The sequence below is a fragment of the Clinocottus analis genome, unplaced genomic scaffold, assembly GCF_023055335.1.
Source record: "Clinocottus analis isolate CAN_PGR_092001 unplaced genomic scaffold, fCliAna1.0.p SCAF_11, whole genome shotgun sequence".
NCBI classification, from domain to species: domain Eukaryota; kingdom Metazoa; phylum Chordata; class Actinopteri; order Perciformes; family Cottidae; genus Clinocottus; species Clinocottus analis.
The window spans coordinates 2,839,705-2,856,940 of NW_027175832.1; the positions used below are offsets into that span (position 1 = coordinate 2,839,705).

Genomic DNA, 17,236 nt, shown 5'->3' on the forward strand with positions numbered 1-17,236 from the left:
CATCACTGAATAGTTGATACATCCTGTGAGGTTGTTTTTCTCCATATTTTTCTATTCTTAGCTCCCCGATCCACTCGGCTTTTTTTCCTACTCCTCTCTCATGTTTGGATCACGCGTATAGTATACTTTATCTCATTGTACTCTCCTGGTGAGGGATATTTATGATTTGCACTTAATTTGAGAATCTTCATGTCGATCGTCCTATGTCATTTCTATGTAATGTCCTTCTATATTTAACTGTATATAACCGGTCCTATGTCATTTCTATGTAATGTCCTTTGCTATTTAACTGTATATAACCCGTCCTATGTCATTTCTATGGAATGTAATTATATGTAATCGTCCTATCTTGTGTCTATTGTACCTCGTGTCATTTTCTCATGTAATTTCCATGAAACGCAGACTAGTTTTCTCTCACATTGTTCTGTTTTCTCTGTGCACCTTTTTACTTATTACTATTTTAAGCCTCATCTACGGTTGTTTTGCCTCTTCATTAGCCAATTAGCTAGTTTGGATGCTCTGATAAGTCAAACCTGGTTGTTTCAAATTCGATGTGTAAATCTGGAGGAGAACGCTCAGCTTTTGCTTTTAGATTCAGAAACATCTTTTAAATCTCTTCTCTAACCTTCAAAGACTTTGTTTAATTAATGTGCTGTTATTATTTTACTCTATATCTATTTTCATTTCATCCTTTTCTACCTCTTTTTTTAATCCCTTGTTTCAAAAGTTTCTTCTTTGATTTTCTTTCTCTTCCATTTCTTTGTTTTTCTTCTTCCAGCTGTCATTGTCATTTAGCCCACGGGTCTGTGGAAGGATCACATCTATTCCAGAGCAACGTCTTTGTAATCAAATAAATGCTGAAAATGGATTCACGATGACTTATATTGATCAATACATAGCACACTAATGCAGTGACTGTTTGAATATGAGCCGGGACCCAAATTGTATTTAGATTACCGCATATGTCCCGACAGCAATATGTTTTCATGAGCCTCGGTCCCAGGGGAAGACACTAACAGCTGTTTTGCTTTCAAGTTGATAATCCCATGGAGTAATGTCATTTGCAGGAAGGCACTATGTCGCTTCTGGATTTCTGTGTTTATATTACTGTCACATCAGATTTTATCCTGCGCTATACTGGAGCCACTTTTAGACTGTTTCTTCCACTAAGTGAATTTGTCTTCCATATAATGTGCACCCTGACGCTGTAATGCTGTAATGGCTGCAGATGCTCCAGAGGAAATGGCCAAAGACACCTTGCTTATTGCAGTCAATGACACTTGTAACTTAATTAAAGGAGGAACCACCCGCCACAACAGTGTTTTTTATTAGCCATGTGGCATGGCTCTATGGATGTTAATGTCTTTCTGTCGGTCGCTCCGTCCATCACTTTGGTCCTGGCTGAAATATATATTTAATGAATGGATTGCCATCAGATTGTGTACACACACACACACACACACACACTGACCTAGGGAGGATTGACCCCGATGACTTAGGTGATCCCCAAGTGCCGTCATTAGGTTGACATTTGTAGTTTTGAGGAAAATATCTCGACTATTTGATGGATTGCTGGAAAATTTGTTAAAAGTGGTCCCTCCGCAGGAATTGTCAGGGCTCGATATTGACGCTTGCCTGCTCGCCTCGGGCAAATCCACTGTGGTTTCAGGCAAGTGGAACGCCTCGTGCAGTTGTCTGATCAGGCGAGTGAAAAATATATCTCAGCCGAACGCTGCAATCCAGCTTTCTGTAGAAAGAAAGCTGGATTGCAGCGTTTGAACGGGCGCCCCGTTTATCCCTGTGTAAGTTGGCTGGTTATGAAAATAGAAAGTGTACAATTCAGATGAAAATACTCAGATCTTCCATCAATCTTTTGTATCCATAGAAAGTCCACTCGTGTTTCCTTTCACCCTGCCTCCCAGCCCTCTGTCCAGCCGTCACATGAACATTGGACAGGAAAAAAAGGGTTCATGTGTGTATTTGTAAGTCGAATTACCGAAAAAGAAAATTGAGTTTGGATTTTTTTTATTTTTTCCGATGTATGTCCATGGGGAAAAGTTTTTTTTCAGGCCCCATGTCATCACAGGAGAGACCCGGAAATTGTAATTTCAACGTTTGACGACCGTGTAAGCTGTGCTTCATTGCCTGTTGCTCTTCCCGGGAGCAGAAGAAATCTCCAGAAAAAAAAGCTAGTTAAAGTTAAAGTGAGCCGTTAGCAGCTGGTGGGCGAGCTCAGTCCTGCTCGATAAATAACGTAGCTAACAGCTAAAGTAAAAGGTTGCATTTAGTTACGTTAGGAACAGATGCGTTCAAGCTCAGTCCATCAAAGGGAGCATTAAGCAAAGGTAAATTATAACGTTATCATGATGAGTTTGAATGCAATTTTGTGTTTGGCGGGAAACTTATATTAATCCATTTGTTTAAACGTGGGCATTTTCACAGCAATTTAAAAATAAATTATGACCTGATTCACTTTCCAGCAGCATTAACATCAGCATGTTAGCATGTTAGCATTGTCATTTTGAGTATAGCGTACAGCCTCACAGCGCCGCCGGCGTGAAGTCTCTGCTTCATGCTGTATTTGTTGCAGGGCTGTCATGGCAGAGCTTCTTTCACCTCAAATGCTCACCTCAATTTTTGTTTCATTGCTGCAACTCAGTATGAGGATGCCAAGGATGAATGCCTTAAACACATCACTAATGGCTTTACAGTCCAACATCTCATGAAAGTTATTTTGGAAGCAGATCATTTCCATGGTCTGATGTGTGCTCATCCTAAAAAAATAGCTCTGATATTAGACTTCTTTTACAGAGTCACAGCTCTGCTTCCCCAACCACCAGCACCCTATTTATGTAGGATGAATGTAAGACCTTGAGCCAGAAATTGAACCTGCCATCCATGAGTAAACTGCACCCGCTGTGGGCCGCTATTAGACTCACTGAAGACATCTTCAAATGTAAATGAAATGCTATGTGAGCGAGATGGATTCATATATTTACTATGGAAGTGCAAGCACATAGAAATGAAGACTCACTTGAATAATGCCCATTTATGTAGTATTTCTTTCTCGTCACCCCGCTGCCAGTCTAATATAGTGTTGGATTTGAAGTCTCTTTCAGTTTCAGTACATTATACGTCTGTTTTTGTGAGGTTTTTTTTTTTTACCACTACAGAGTGGATGCAAAGAAAGCTGTGTGAAGCTGGAGCTCCTATATCTACCTATAATCCACGTAAAAGTGTGTGTACTTGTGTGCTTTATTGTTTGGTAGTTGCAAGTAAAGTACTGCGGGCGTAAAGATGCATATACACCATTTGAAGACAGACCTCCACTTTCCTCTCTCCGCTCTCCAGCAGAGCAGAGTCATGCTGGTTTCAGCAGTGCTTTCTGTCTTCTGCATGAGGATAAGATGAGACTCCTCGGATGAATAATGTCTTCCCTCCTGGTTCTCCCTCACTCCTTATAATCCACTCTCAGCAGGACGAGAGTCCTATCTAACATAATCAGTAGGGCAGAGTAGAAGGCAAGTTTGAGTGCGAAGTAATGGCACATTCTTTGCATTTCATTTCATCACTAAGTTCTCAATGAAACTAATATAGAACATTGAACATGTTTTTTTCCTCAGTTAATAAGTCGCCAAGTTTATTTTTCATTCACAACGTTTCCTTTGCACAGGTCAAACATGTCCTTCTTTTATTTAAATTTTTATTTTGACCCTGTTCTCTCAGCTCAGTGTGGTGGAAAATGGAGAAAACTACTGAAATCTGGCCAAAGAAATGAAAAGCTGGTGGAGGTTTTTTTAAGAAACAGTTGCATTTTAAATCACTGCCAGCTGGACATATCATCTGCTTATTGGCATAAGACAAAGTGTTCCACTTCAGTGGATTGAAAGGTTAAGTCGACATCCCAGGTCCCCACGGAGAGTCACACTCGAGATGTGTGCGTGTGTGTGTGTGTGTATACAAAAGTGCTCACGCACATATGGTTGTTCTCGGGGATCGTACACTGGTCTCTATCTACATGTGAGACCCTGCTGCGTGGATAGAGGGAGTTTCATTTACAGTGAGACTGTTTGAACTGTGTGCTGGTGATCTTTGTTAATCTCCTGCTCATCCTCCTTTCAATCACATCTGTGGCAAGGTGGTTGAATTTCCAATGTAGTGCAACACTAGCACAGAGAGGGAAAAAGAGAGAAAGGGAAAGAAAGAATGAGAAGGCACTATAGAAATGAATAGATGACAGACGGGTAAAGATGTAGAGGTCAAAACACAAAGCTTTACACAGAGTTGGATGCGAGTTCTTTCGTTCACGATGTCAGTACAGATTACTCACTAGAAATACATGTTTATAGATATATATATAGTTGTTCTTTTTAAGATTGTCTGGTATTATAAATGTAAAGCTTTGCTGCAGAAGCCTGTTTCAGCCCCTGACTTTGGTTATTGGAATAAAAATGCCCGATGACCACAGTTGAAGTGTAACCATTGGTAAGGGTTGTCATGCTTGACTCATGGTTGTCTTAAACCTCCCCGGGCCAGCAGAGCGGCAGACAAGGAGTGAAAACAAAAAGGGGGAGAGGTGGTGGGAGTACTAATGTTTGTCTTCTCTCACCTTTTCTAAAACTGAGAAATGTGTGTTGTTTGTGTCATCCACCAAAGTACTTCAGAGAGCCACAGACTCGTTGTAAGCAAGAGTCATAGATTCAAAGCTATGCAACAAAATCAATATTTTTTTTTCGCAGTGTTGACCATCTAACTTCCATTAGTCTCTGTGTCATGTGTAAAAACCCAAGAGATCAATCACAAACCGCGGGCGTGATCACGACACAAGGTTTTCGTAAGGTTTTGCCTTCCGTCAGCACATTAAGAAACGGTTTAAACACAACAAAAGCATGTGAATAACAGTAACAAATCATTACAATCATGCTGTGACGTAAAAATATGCATTTCCCTTCTCTTCCACAGTCAACAAGCACAAGCCGTGGATAGAAACGTCGTACCATGGCGTGATCACAGAGAACATGGACACGGTGCTGCTGGACCCTCCGCTGGTGGCGCTCGACAAGGACGCCCCGGTTCCATATGCTGGTAGGAAAACAAACACACACGAACGCACAACAAGGAAACATCTGATGTGCAGTATCTACCCACATTTAGAAAGCATATCATATAGTATACACATCCATATGTTCGCTGTCTTACAAAAGCTTCAGTTCTGTGTGCAGGAAACGGTACAAAAGACAAAAAAAACAGATGATCCAACAGTTCTCTGTATGGAGACTCCATTCATCACCCTTAGCAGCGTTATTGCATCTAATATCAAGAGTGTTTTCTTCTCATCGTTGTATGTAATTGCTCAAACAGTCACAAGGCAGAGGGCTTGTAAATAACTAAACACGTATTTGTGTTAGACTTGGATTGCTAATATGTTTGTGTTCACTGTAAATGAGTATAATGTCTACAGATGCGTTGCTCCACAGGCATATATTACTTTTGAACCTTCTTGATAATTGTCTCCTTACATCAGTGCTCAGTTTGTACATCAAACTCGTGGCCAGTACTTAAGGTGGTTTGAATTCGCAATAGCAGGGGCTTTGAGTTGGATGGAAGAATTACAGAGGTTTATTAAAATGCATTTATTTTCATAACCGTGTCGGGTTCTGAGCGGAGATACATCTTCCGCGCTCCCCCTGACAGGTCTCTATTCACGGCTGCTGATAATTGAAGCCATGTGTCATCCTTTTCTTCTTGCTGCTGAATTGCCCCATTTAACCAGACCAACAGATCGCTCTCAGGAGTGGAAGAATATATTCCTTGCGACATATCAGCTTTTCATGATGACAATGTTCATTTTCTACTCTAATCGTAATCGGACACGGTGGAGCTTTCCACCACATTAAAGAGTTACGAAGCACAGTTTTATTTGACAAAGAGATAAACCACACAATAAGCAAGACAATATTTTGTTTATGTGTAATCCAGTCCGAGTATCATGCATTTATAATATGATGTAACACTTGTTTTGGTCCTGGCCACAGAACCATTCATTTTAGTACCATTAATATATTAACCCTTGTATGGTGTTCGGGTCTGTGGGACCAAAAAATAAAAATAATATGATTCCTTATTATAACTCAGACTTATTGGCCTTTGCTCATTTTCTGCAAAGAACATATATCAGACAAAATGTTCATCGACCGCACACCCTACACATTTATATCACACACAAGGTGTTCAGGCTCATAAAAGTGTGGAAATTGTGTCCCTGAATTCATTATTAACCGTTATTGCTGTTTATATTGCTTTTAATTGGGATGAAGGAAACATCTGTTGAGTATTTTAACATCAAAATGTTTGATTGTGTTGCCAGTAAAAAAGTAAAAATCTCTGACAAATCCATGAAAAAAAACTCCAGGGCAACGCTTGTTTTGTTTGTTTTTCAAACGTTTTATTGCTTCTCATATTTGGTTTCCATTAACCAGGTGCTGGGAGTGTAGTACTGAAAGACGTCTGGTTGACGGAACAAGTCCACGTTTTATAATAACAGTAAAACATCGGCGGCTCATCTCTGGACGACTGTTTCCGGCGCTGATTATGTTGTCTAACACGAGCAGGAATCAGACAGCCGTCACGCAGGTACAGCCGCGCTGACAGCAACAGGAAGGAAGAGAGCTATTATAATTGGAGAACGTATTCAGAGACTCAAAGGCAAACGAAGAGGCTTTTTGGCAGCTAACGCTTAACAGCTCATTATGGCGAAATGGCTCCTATTAATCGCAGCGCTGACAACCATGGAAAACTGATACTCAGCTTTTTTTCCTCCTTATGTTTTCCTTTTTTTGTGTGTGTGTGTGTGTGTGTGTGTGTGTTTGTTCTAACGCCAGATCCAGAATTTAGTGTTTTTCAATGTTTAGTGTGAGCTGTTCTGTAAATAATGGGTGGATGCGGCTGACCTTGAGGAGAAAAAGACCTTATGCAGGCTTTTTTTGTTCTTTTTTCCCCCCACAGGACCTTTAAGAACCCTGTATTATACATGTAGATGCACTGTATATGAAGATTGTGTGCTCTTTAGGAGGGTTTGCAGGAAGATTTGCTTGAACCAAACAGGAAAAAAGAGACTGTATTATGTAAAAATAGCCTAATCTTTTATTCATGTCCCAAAAAGTGGAGATGCTGAAGATATACCTCACTGGCATTGTTCTTCTCTCATCTGCCTTACAGTAATTTACAGTACAAAGCTTTCTCTATAGCAACCAAATCCGCGACACAGTAAAGGCTTAAAGACACTGCGACGAGCAGCCAGACAAAAGAGGCAATTCATCTTGATTGTTTTTCTCAATGATTAACACTTGGTTTGTTGAATCGAGAAGGTCAAACCGGGTGAAATATGGCCGGAGAGGCAAAAGCTGTGTACTGACTGCGGACAGGTGATATTTCTCTCCTTTTTTTTTTTCTCATTGCATGCGGTCTAATGAATGAAACCCATACAATCGCTACCAAGGAGACTGAAAGAAATGGCCGTCAAAAGAGCAGCTCCGTCCCGATGGATTTCCCTTTACGTCGTCTGTCGTCTACTGCTGCAGTCCTCGCTCATGCATACAACAACTACCCTCTGCAAATCTTTATCTCAATCTGTGCCTCCTGTTTTTTTGTCTTCCTCTCCAGCCTAATGCCACATTCCTTCTTTCTCAACCCAACAATCCTTCGTCCTATTCTCTATCTCGACACTTTGCTCCCAGCGAGCCCGTATAAAGGCAGTCACTTATGCATTAGAGACACTCTCATCAATCCTGGTTTTGTTTTACTGCAGAAAAGAGTAGGCTGTCCTTCTGGCTCCACATTAATTGCAGTGTGGGAACACGGACCAGGATTGTTAAGTACTTGCCTATTTTCTCCTCCAGTGTACTTTTTCTTTTGTCATCACTTATTCCCTCTCCCATCCTTTGGCCCTTCACTTTTTACCCCACCTCATATTTTCACCTACATATTCTTTTTTTTTCTCCTTTCACTTCCTGTCTCTCATTCTCTCTCGCCCTCTGCTGCAGTACTACATATCACTTTGATGTAAACTACCCACAGAGGGTCTAACTTGAACATTATACGCTGAGACATGCATCCTGGAGATAAATTGTTATTATTACTTCATGCCACGATGGCACCCTCTATCCTCTGCACACCTCCCCTGGAGCAAAGGTGTGTGGGTCGAGGAGTATGTGCTGATGGAGCGTTCTCAATCAAATTAGCATGAGAGATGGTGGCAGTGGACTCTGGGGTGCTGCGGGGCAGGCAGGCGGTTTCATTTGCTTATTCTTTATCTCCAGGCCGCAGTCAACAGGCTCAGATTCTCCCCATTCATCATGGTACCAGAATAAAGTGCTGGGGTACATTGTTTCCTCCACAGAGCCCACACAGGGTAACTGAACAAAGGTAGAAAAGAGGGAGAATGGATAGCCGGGAGTAAAAAATGGCGGCGACAGATGGACAATAAAAATGAGAGTGGGTCATCACGGGAAGCTGCCACCAAAAAATATGTTTGATTATTCCCATTGGTTGTTTTATGTTGTGTGTGGGCGCTGACTTGAATGTGTTTGTGTAAACTGTCATTTTTAAGTCCAAAGTTAGTGTCTTTAACTTGTGTTTTAAGTGTGAGCCTGAAAGCTTTGATGGTACTTTATCGTGTCCTTTCTTTATCATAATCGTCAGCCATTTTGTCTCCTGATGGGAACGAATGAATCTCCAATTGACAGTAGCCGTGTTATAAAGTTCACCATCAGTCCAATGACAGTCCTCAGTCAATGTCTACCATATGTTAACTGCGTTTTTCGGGGTATGACTCAAGGAAATAGATTTGGTTTCAGTTATTTAAAGTGAGAGACATTATATCCCACTGTGTTGGTTAGAATATAACTTCGAGACTCTTATGAGATGGATGAAATGTCAACGCGGCGGCAGCCTGTAAGTTCAACTCGACTCTTCAACTGTTTGTGTAGTGTATATTAATAAACTGAGTTGGGTCAATAGTTTGGTAAATTTCAGGAACAGACTTGCTGTGTTCTAATATCTGCCTCTGCCATATATAAAAAAAAAACCTTGCATTGTCGGGATCATAATATGCTTTGCAATATTTTGGTATTTTATAGTTTGGTCAAGTAAGAAGACCCACAATGTTGTGTCGAGAACCCTCCATTCATCACTGTTTGTGTGCAATGCAGCATTGAGATGTCTTTGCTGTGTTTCAGAGGATTTTATTTCATTTTCCAAACCTCTTGGTCACAACTTGATGAATCTGACTTCACTTAGAAGATATTGACATAAGTAATGATGTCAAACATTGACTGCAGGTTCGAATATGCTAACATATATTACTAATGACATAGTTTCCATCAGTTTAGAAAGTTTCTTCAGTTTTCAAGCCAGTTCTTGTGCTGAGAAAAACAAAGAAAAAAATAGACATTTCATTCTATTTTTACCAAAGGTACCAGTTTTTACTTGTAGTAATATATGGAAAACATATTGACTTATTAACATAAGTTCAAAGCCATTGGGGAGCAGGATACTTGAAAGACATGCTATTTAAATTATGTGTGAATGCAGCATTTCCAATACCTGACTTGTTTATGAGTCGCAGTGATGGACGGTTGAATAATTGGATGTGAAAAGTTTTAACATTCCTGTCGTTTTGTCAGGAACCATTAAATCATTTTATGGCAGTTGCTGCAATAAACAGGAAGTTGTGACTTTCTCCATACATAATTTAAACGACTTGCTGGATAGTTATGTTGGTATCATTTCCTACCGCTCTTTTGCTTAGTGTCGTATTGTCTTTTTCCAGAAACAATGCTAACAGCCCAACATATTTTTCATGTGCACAGGAACAGCAGGACGGCATATTATCACAATCTGAAAACAGAGACGGGACATTAACAGTAGAATTTTTAAAAAAAACAGAGTAAATCAAGATAGCAAAATATGTTAGAATGAGGGATGAAAGAGAGGAACACTGTTAGAAAGCAGGGAATAGGGATTCGCTGCATGTGTGAGAGATACAGACGGGGATGGATCATCAAAGGATAAGCGGAAATATTGAAGGGACGGCCTGATCAAACCGTGCAGGTCTGTCTCAGTCTGCCCTGAGGTGAAGAGGAACATATCGCTTTGCCTGCCTCTCTCTCTCTCTTTCTTTCTCCTCTGTCCTCTTTGTGTAGCTGTTACACTTCTGCAGTGGGCGCTCTGTCGTTAGGTAATAGCAAGGCATGTCTGCAACATGAAACGGTGGCAGAGCATCAAAGGTTCTGCATCCTCTCGCGAGGCGCGACACCTACTTGCAAACCGGATTATTCTCCGCAACTGACGCGAGCCAGACCTGCATGTGTCAGCGCCCGTAGTGATGATGATCCCTATCGCCAAATTTCGCACTTCCTCTCAGCTCAACACAGATTTTTTTTTCACAGCATCTTTCAGCTCCTTGTTTTGGTTCTCGGCCAAAACGCAGAAAAACATCTTGAATGAGTCACTGAAGCTTTGCGTGACATGAGTCATGACGGACAGCAAAAGAAAAACAGCAAATGGTCTTGTTCGGCGCCTTTCCAGCCTGACAAGCACTCAAAGTGGTTAACGCTACCTCGCGTTCACCCGTTCACACTCACGGCGAACAATTTAGGGTTAAGTGTTCAAGGACACATCGACCTGACTGAGGGGAATCAAACCGCTGAACTTCTGATTGAAGGACGATCAGCTCTACCTTCTGAAGCACATGAGACATAACGTTGTCACAGGACGCCGTTACAGACGACTCAATCAGCAGCTGGAGAGCCAGACGTGTCTCTCAGACGTTGTTGGAGACCAAAACAACAACAAAAAAGAATTAATTGGGCTTGTATTTGTTGGGAAGCTACAAACTCTCCTCAAAGTGAAAGCCAGTATTGATCTGTGTCTGCTGGATGTGTCAATAAGTATGCAAACTTTTTGCCATGATAATATATTAATTTTGTAATTAAGCTTTATCCCCCGCTGGCCCCAAGTAATTCAATAAAATATGATTTCATGATGACTTTAATCAATAATTATTATATTGTTATGAGTGAACTATTTGTAACCCAATTATATAAGGATAATAACATATGGTAACTTGGGCTATTACATTAATCCAATATTTATATTGTATTACCAAAGCTTAGTTTATATTTGATAGTCAGTATTATGACCACTCATACTTGATTTTACTACATATACTACATTATTCTATAATTTGTTTGAGGAACGTGTAAAGAAAGTGGGGAAAAGGTTGTCGCACCTATTATACTGCATTCTTTTGCGATGTTTGTGTGTGTACGTTATGGCTCCTACACAAACATAGGAGATGTTGACACAAGTCCACTCGCTTTTGGAGTTTTAGTACAGTTTTGTCAGCACATGTCTTCTCTCCTCACACTGTGTCCCCATCCATTTCTCTCAGTGAGCGCAGGATACCGGCTCTCAGTGAAGTGTCAGGGTGTGTATTGATATCTCCTCCTGGCCTCAGGACATGAGGTTCAGCACTACGCCTCCACACACATCTCTCAGTGTTTTCTCCCAGCAAGACAGATACATTCCCCCCTTTTTTTTTCATCCTTCAATCCTTCTTCTGGTTTCCCCTCTCCCTCACCGTCGCTCTCTCTCTTCCTCCTCCTTCTTCTTCTTCAAGGCTGATCCTCATTTGAACTGCTTCCCCCGGTCACGTGCACGCTTCAATGGCATCCCCTCTCATTACAAAGCAGGAAGATATCCCGTGTGTCACATTTTATATTGATTCTGCTCTCACCTGACCTCGTATCTGATCTGCACGTTTGCCCCCCCGGGGATGGAGAGCTTGCCAGTCTTTCTCTCTGCGCGGCCTGTTGTTTATACATGAAGAGCAGTCAAAGCTTTTTGATCAAATTAGGGGGTGACATTTTACTTTCCAAATGTTAATTCCGTTTAATTATTTCATTTCCAGTGATGAAATGTCAAAGTACAGCAGATTTACCTCAGAAATGAATATAATTAAGGGAGGAAACTGCTCTTCATCAATGATCTTTTAAGATCTTTGGAGTATTTAGAAAAGTGCGATATAAAATTAAAGTATGATTATTATTATTCATTCGTTTTTTTAATACAGTGGCATCTTATCTTGACATTTATTCAGCTTTTTACAGTTTTAAGAGAGGAAGATGACGTATTATAAGTCTACATAATGATTCTCATTGTTGTGGAGGACTTCAGGTTAAAAACTTTCTTTTTCAAGGGCAACAATGTTTAAATGTAGCCGATGCTAAAGACAAAGAGTCAATCACTTCCACGTTCCTGTTGCAGGAAACTCAAGTATTTACTGTTTTGTATTAATTGTTATTTTTTGTTATGCCCTCCTGACTGAAGTTAGCTTCCTGTTGGTGCAATGAAAACACAAATATGAAGTGGTCCACAGCTCGTCAGTCATAATTACAACTGCTAGAGGGAAAGTCAAGTTCTAATCAGTACCTGATGCTCTTATGCTGAGAGTTGTTTTGTGTTTTTCTTTTGTACAGAATCAATGCCACCGTGACAAAAAAACATTTGTCATCTGCAAAGGAACAGCGGGATGGCATATTATTACAATCTACAAAGAAGGACAGGACATTAAGAGTAGAATCAAAATGAGAGAACATAGAGAGAGAGCGCAAATGTTAGAAAGAGGGATGAGAGAAAGAAGCAAAGATAGAGAGCAGGAAATGATTTATTCAGATTTAAATCTCTGCTGTGCACATTTATCCTGGAGCATTTTTGTTTTGAATTGCGGACCATTACATCTAGATATGTATCTAATTATCTGCAAGACGACTACATAGGAACGAGGTTTCTTAAATGTGTTTTCGCGCTAGAGGTAGTGGTTGCACCATGTTGTGGAAGTGTTGTGGTCTTGTGGCCCTTTGACCTGCAGGTGTTGTGTGTTTTATCTGTTTTCTTCCAGGTCGACTGCCTCTCGAATGTTGACGTTTGTTTCATCCCGCTTGTTGCCTTCAGTTGTCAAGAAGCTGTAAAGGATTGCGCTTGCTCTATCTCCTTTACCACCCATCTTCACCATGAGTCTCGCACAGAGTTATTAAGGTGTTTGTTCTTTTGCATTCAATGTGGGGCTTGAGACAGATGGAGTGTACGACCTTATTCAATATTGCTGATATGTCATCTTGTATTCTGCATTATTGAGTTGAGCTGCTCTCAACCGAGACCGATCGCATCCTTGTTTTGTTTCAGTAAAATCTAAAGTTTAAGTAATGGGGAAGAGGAAGGATTGTTTCATTGGCTGAAATAAATGGCACATACCTGCTTTTTAATTTTTTTTTTAGATCTGAGCAACTCGTCTAATGAAAAAAATAAGAAACCAGCCCTGAAAGTTACTGAAAAAACTCCAGGAACAAGTTGGTATTGTCTTCTGGAACACTGATAAACGAGGAAAGTCGTGGACTTGATAGGAATCACCGGGCCTCTCCGAGCTAATTGGATCCATATAGGATGGTCAGAGTAATTACTCGTCCAGTGATGCTCCGCTGGAGCTCCGTCATCAATGCATTGTCAAGTTGTTCACAGCATCAAACAACCTTTTAGCCTCTGATTGATTTCGTAGAAGACCCGGTCCCGTCCCTTATTACCCTATTACCCTCTCTTTCTATTCCGCACTGGATTAGTTTCTCATTCCTTGACATCATGTGATGATTCTCAATTTCTCGATCGCTCTCTCTTTTTTTTTTTGTGTATGTATGTGTGTGTGTGTGTGTGTGTGTGTGTGTTCACTCGTAATGAGCCGAGACTTAGTTTGTATGTATTTATGTGTGTTTGGTGTCTATGAGATTATATTGAATCCTCTGAAAACATGGTCTTCTGTCTGTGGCAGCGTGCTTATTAATTGAAAAGATATAATTTTCATGTTTGACTTTCTCCTTTACAAATATGGGGAAGCTTGCCTCCATGTTTTTCACCTTGTACCACAACAACATCAATACATAAAGGGCACACACTTCACATCTTTTATAAAAAATTACCTACTAAATTACTCAGAATCTTGAGCGATATGCCACTATTTCAAACTGAATATATACCGTGCAAGATCAGACAGCTGGACAGACGAAGCACAACATTTATGGATAAAAAGCTAATAGTTAGTGAATTATTAACAGAGAGAAAACTCACTACTAAATGAAATAAACTACTATATGATGCACAGTTTGCATGTTTGACAATAGCTCTGCTGGCTCTATGGCTCAGTGCTAATAAATGTGTTGATAACACACCCACTGATTTCCATTTATTACTATTTTATCATAAAGTAAAGAGTACACAGATTTACTACTGTTTTCATATTTTGTTTTACTTTAGTTTCTTGTCACCTCCTCTGCATTCAAATCTGTCCTCCTCGTGCCGTCTGCATTGGAGGGAAGCCAATGGAAACTTGATCACTGGCCACGTCTGTGTTTTTAGTTGTGGGAGACTTACAAAAGGTCTCAGCTAGAGAAGCAACGAGAGAGGCTCTCTATCTTTTTTCCTCTCAAAATGACAGCTGAAAAAACCTACTCTTCAAGGATATCGAGCACTGACCCATGATCCTCATGTGAGCTGTAATTACTTAATGAATTGTGCAGTGAATGGCAGCTGAAACTAATCCAGCAATTCTCTCTCTCTCTCACTCTCTCTCTCTCTCTCTCTCTCTCTCTCTCTCTCTCTCTCTCTCTCTCTCTCTCAGTGTCTTGACAGGGCCTCAGTATTCTGACAGGCCAATTAGATATCAATTTGCATATCCTCCTCGCTCCATTTGCCTTGTTCATGTGAGCATAAAATAAGATAATCTGGCTTTTGGACCTGTGTACGACAGTCACACAGACTAACTTTATCCTCCATAATCGAGGATCCTGAACTCTACCCCGTCCCTCTCTCATTGGTGCTGACTCAGCGCTCCGTTGTGGTCCCATCCAGTCAAGCGAGTTTTTCATTAGATCTCAAATCGGTAAAAGTTAATAGGGGAGGTTTGTTTTATTATTGTATGAATAACTGTATTTTCAAGTATAAGACTCTTTAGGATGTGATTCTTTTTAATAGTAATAATAATCAGCTTTAATGGCCATGTACATTTTCACATACATGAAATTTGACGCCAGTTTCTGCTCTTTTGATAAAAGCAGGTTTTGCACTGGTATTTTAAATGGTCATTAAACGTCAGGTGAGGGTCAAACTCCCAGATTATTGACCTGGGGAGGAGAGGGGTATGACCTGACCGTCAAAGGTGAGATGAGTCATGAAGGATAGCTGAACCTGTTGAGGTGGAGTGACAACAAGGAAGTTTCTCTCGCTGTTCAACACACTCCGATCACTTGAAATGATCGACTATTTTAGTTTAGACACAAGGTCACAGACCAGATTCGAAAAATGTGGTTTAAACCTGATGGATGTCTTTCAGCTTTCTGTCAAGGTGAAACAGATGAACAGCCTTTTTGATTCAATGATGCTTCAGCATGAGAGACCTTGAGATTATAGAGAGCGAAAGAGATATAAAGACTAATAAATAAATGAGGACTAATACATACAAGAGACAAAGTGGTGTGGTCTGTTTTTATATTCTTCTTACTCTTAATATTCATAGTACATGAAATGCATTAAACTGAAGGAAAAACACACAGTTGGAGCTAAATAGTTGCCTCTTTAATCTTCATATCGCTCCATGAACGTGATCCTGATAAAGATTTGCAAATTTGTTTTAAAAGTAAAGCTTTTGTTTATGAAAAAAACACCATATATTGTAACCTGAACAATATCCATCCCATCATATTGCTCATCACCGCGACACATCTACCTGTATCGTATTTAATGATGCAGAGCCCCGGGCCAGACTCATTAAAAAGGAGATGACACACACAACCGTTCCCCTCATTTACCCAGTGTGTTGGATGGAGCCGCTGGGGGCGGACGGCCAGGAAGGGACCGTCCTGAGGGGATTACTGGAGGACAGAAAAGTTTTAATTGATGTCGCATTTTTCATGGGGCTGTGTTCAACCAGCGGATCGGCCGTTAGAAACCGAGATGATGCAGAAGAATTTTTTTTTCCCGTGTAGACTAACTGGTGGATTACAGAGCTGGTAAGAATAACTCCTCAGTCAAGCTGAACAAAAACTACCCCCTAAATGTGATGAAGATGAGTCGGAGGATGAGACTTTAACTCACATCTTCTGGTCATTCCCCAAGGTGTGTGAGGAGATATTTCCATGGTACAGTGTTTGCTGTTTTGAATAAGCCTTTCAACTTCCTGAGAGTCAACTCACCCTCATGTTTGGCGTCGTCATGATGGGGAGTTATTTTAAGTGTGTACAATCTGTGTATACTTTGAAGCCGAGGTGCTCTTGTGAAGATTTGGGGACATTTTTTGTTGATTATGTTATGGTTTATTCAGGTTTATGTCTTGTATACTGTCTCGCTCCGTGTTCCTCTCTTAATTTATTGTCGGCCCATCTTGGTGACGGTTTACTCTGGTTTACTTGCTCCCTTATTCTTGTTTTAGTTATTGTTTCCTTCCCCCAAATCATCATCATCTTTCCCACCTGCTATTCTTTTTTTAAAACTATTTTTCTACTCTCAGCATCTCAGCTATTTACTTCTCCCAAATGCTCCCAGTTTACTGTCAGTCAACTGTTAGATTGCTGCTGTTCAATAAATTAGATTTCATCCTCATGGTCCAATCTCCTCCTAATTAAGTGCCTGAAACACACACAAACACACACACACACACACACACACACGTAACCTTAAGGCAGAGTGTGTACTGCTGGACATGGGTCTCCAGGGTCAATTATGGCAGTGTAATGTTTGTAATTGGCTAATTTTCAGCCCATTACCCTATTTTATGTCTTATGCAGCAGGTTGTAATTTAGTGGAATATTGATGGCCGGTCTGGCTCTGGGTGATAGATGATAGTCAGCGCTGGAGAACGGGAGCTCCGTCATTAATAGTGTCTGGGAATGAGCTGTCATGTCACCAGGCCCACACACAGAGACAGAGTGGAGGGCGAGAGGCTGGAGAGACTGCCCTTGACGCAGTGTGAAGAGAATTACTTCAATATCACAGGCAGGAGACATACAAGCTAAAAGCATATTTATGTATACTGTATTTATAGGCTAAACGTCCACATGGACGGACTCAAAACTCTACACAAAACCCAGCATGTTGTAAACATACATTTCTCGATCCATCCGTATCTCTTCCT

The 17,236-nt window shown here is 40.6% G+C and overlaps 1 protein-coding gene across 1 annotated transcript in view; it reads left to right on the forward strand.

Annotated features, from left to right (window-relative positions):
• clstn2a (calsyntenin 2a) overlaps positions 1 to 17,236 on the forward strand; it is a 115,728-nt gene that overhangs the window by 53,182 nt on the left and 45,310 nt on the right. The window contains exon 2 of the mRNA XM_068568771.1: positions 4,963 to 5,085. Coding sequence (XP_068424872.1) covers positions 4,963 to 5,085 — 123 coding nt within the window. The remainder of the gene's footprint in view (positions 1 to 4,962; positions 5,086 to 17,236) is intronic.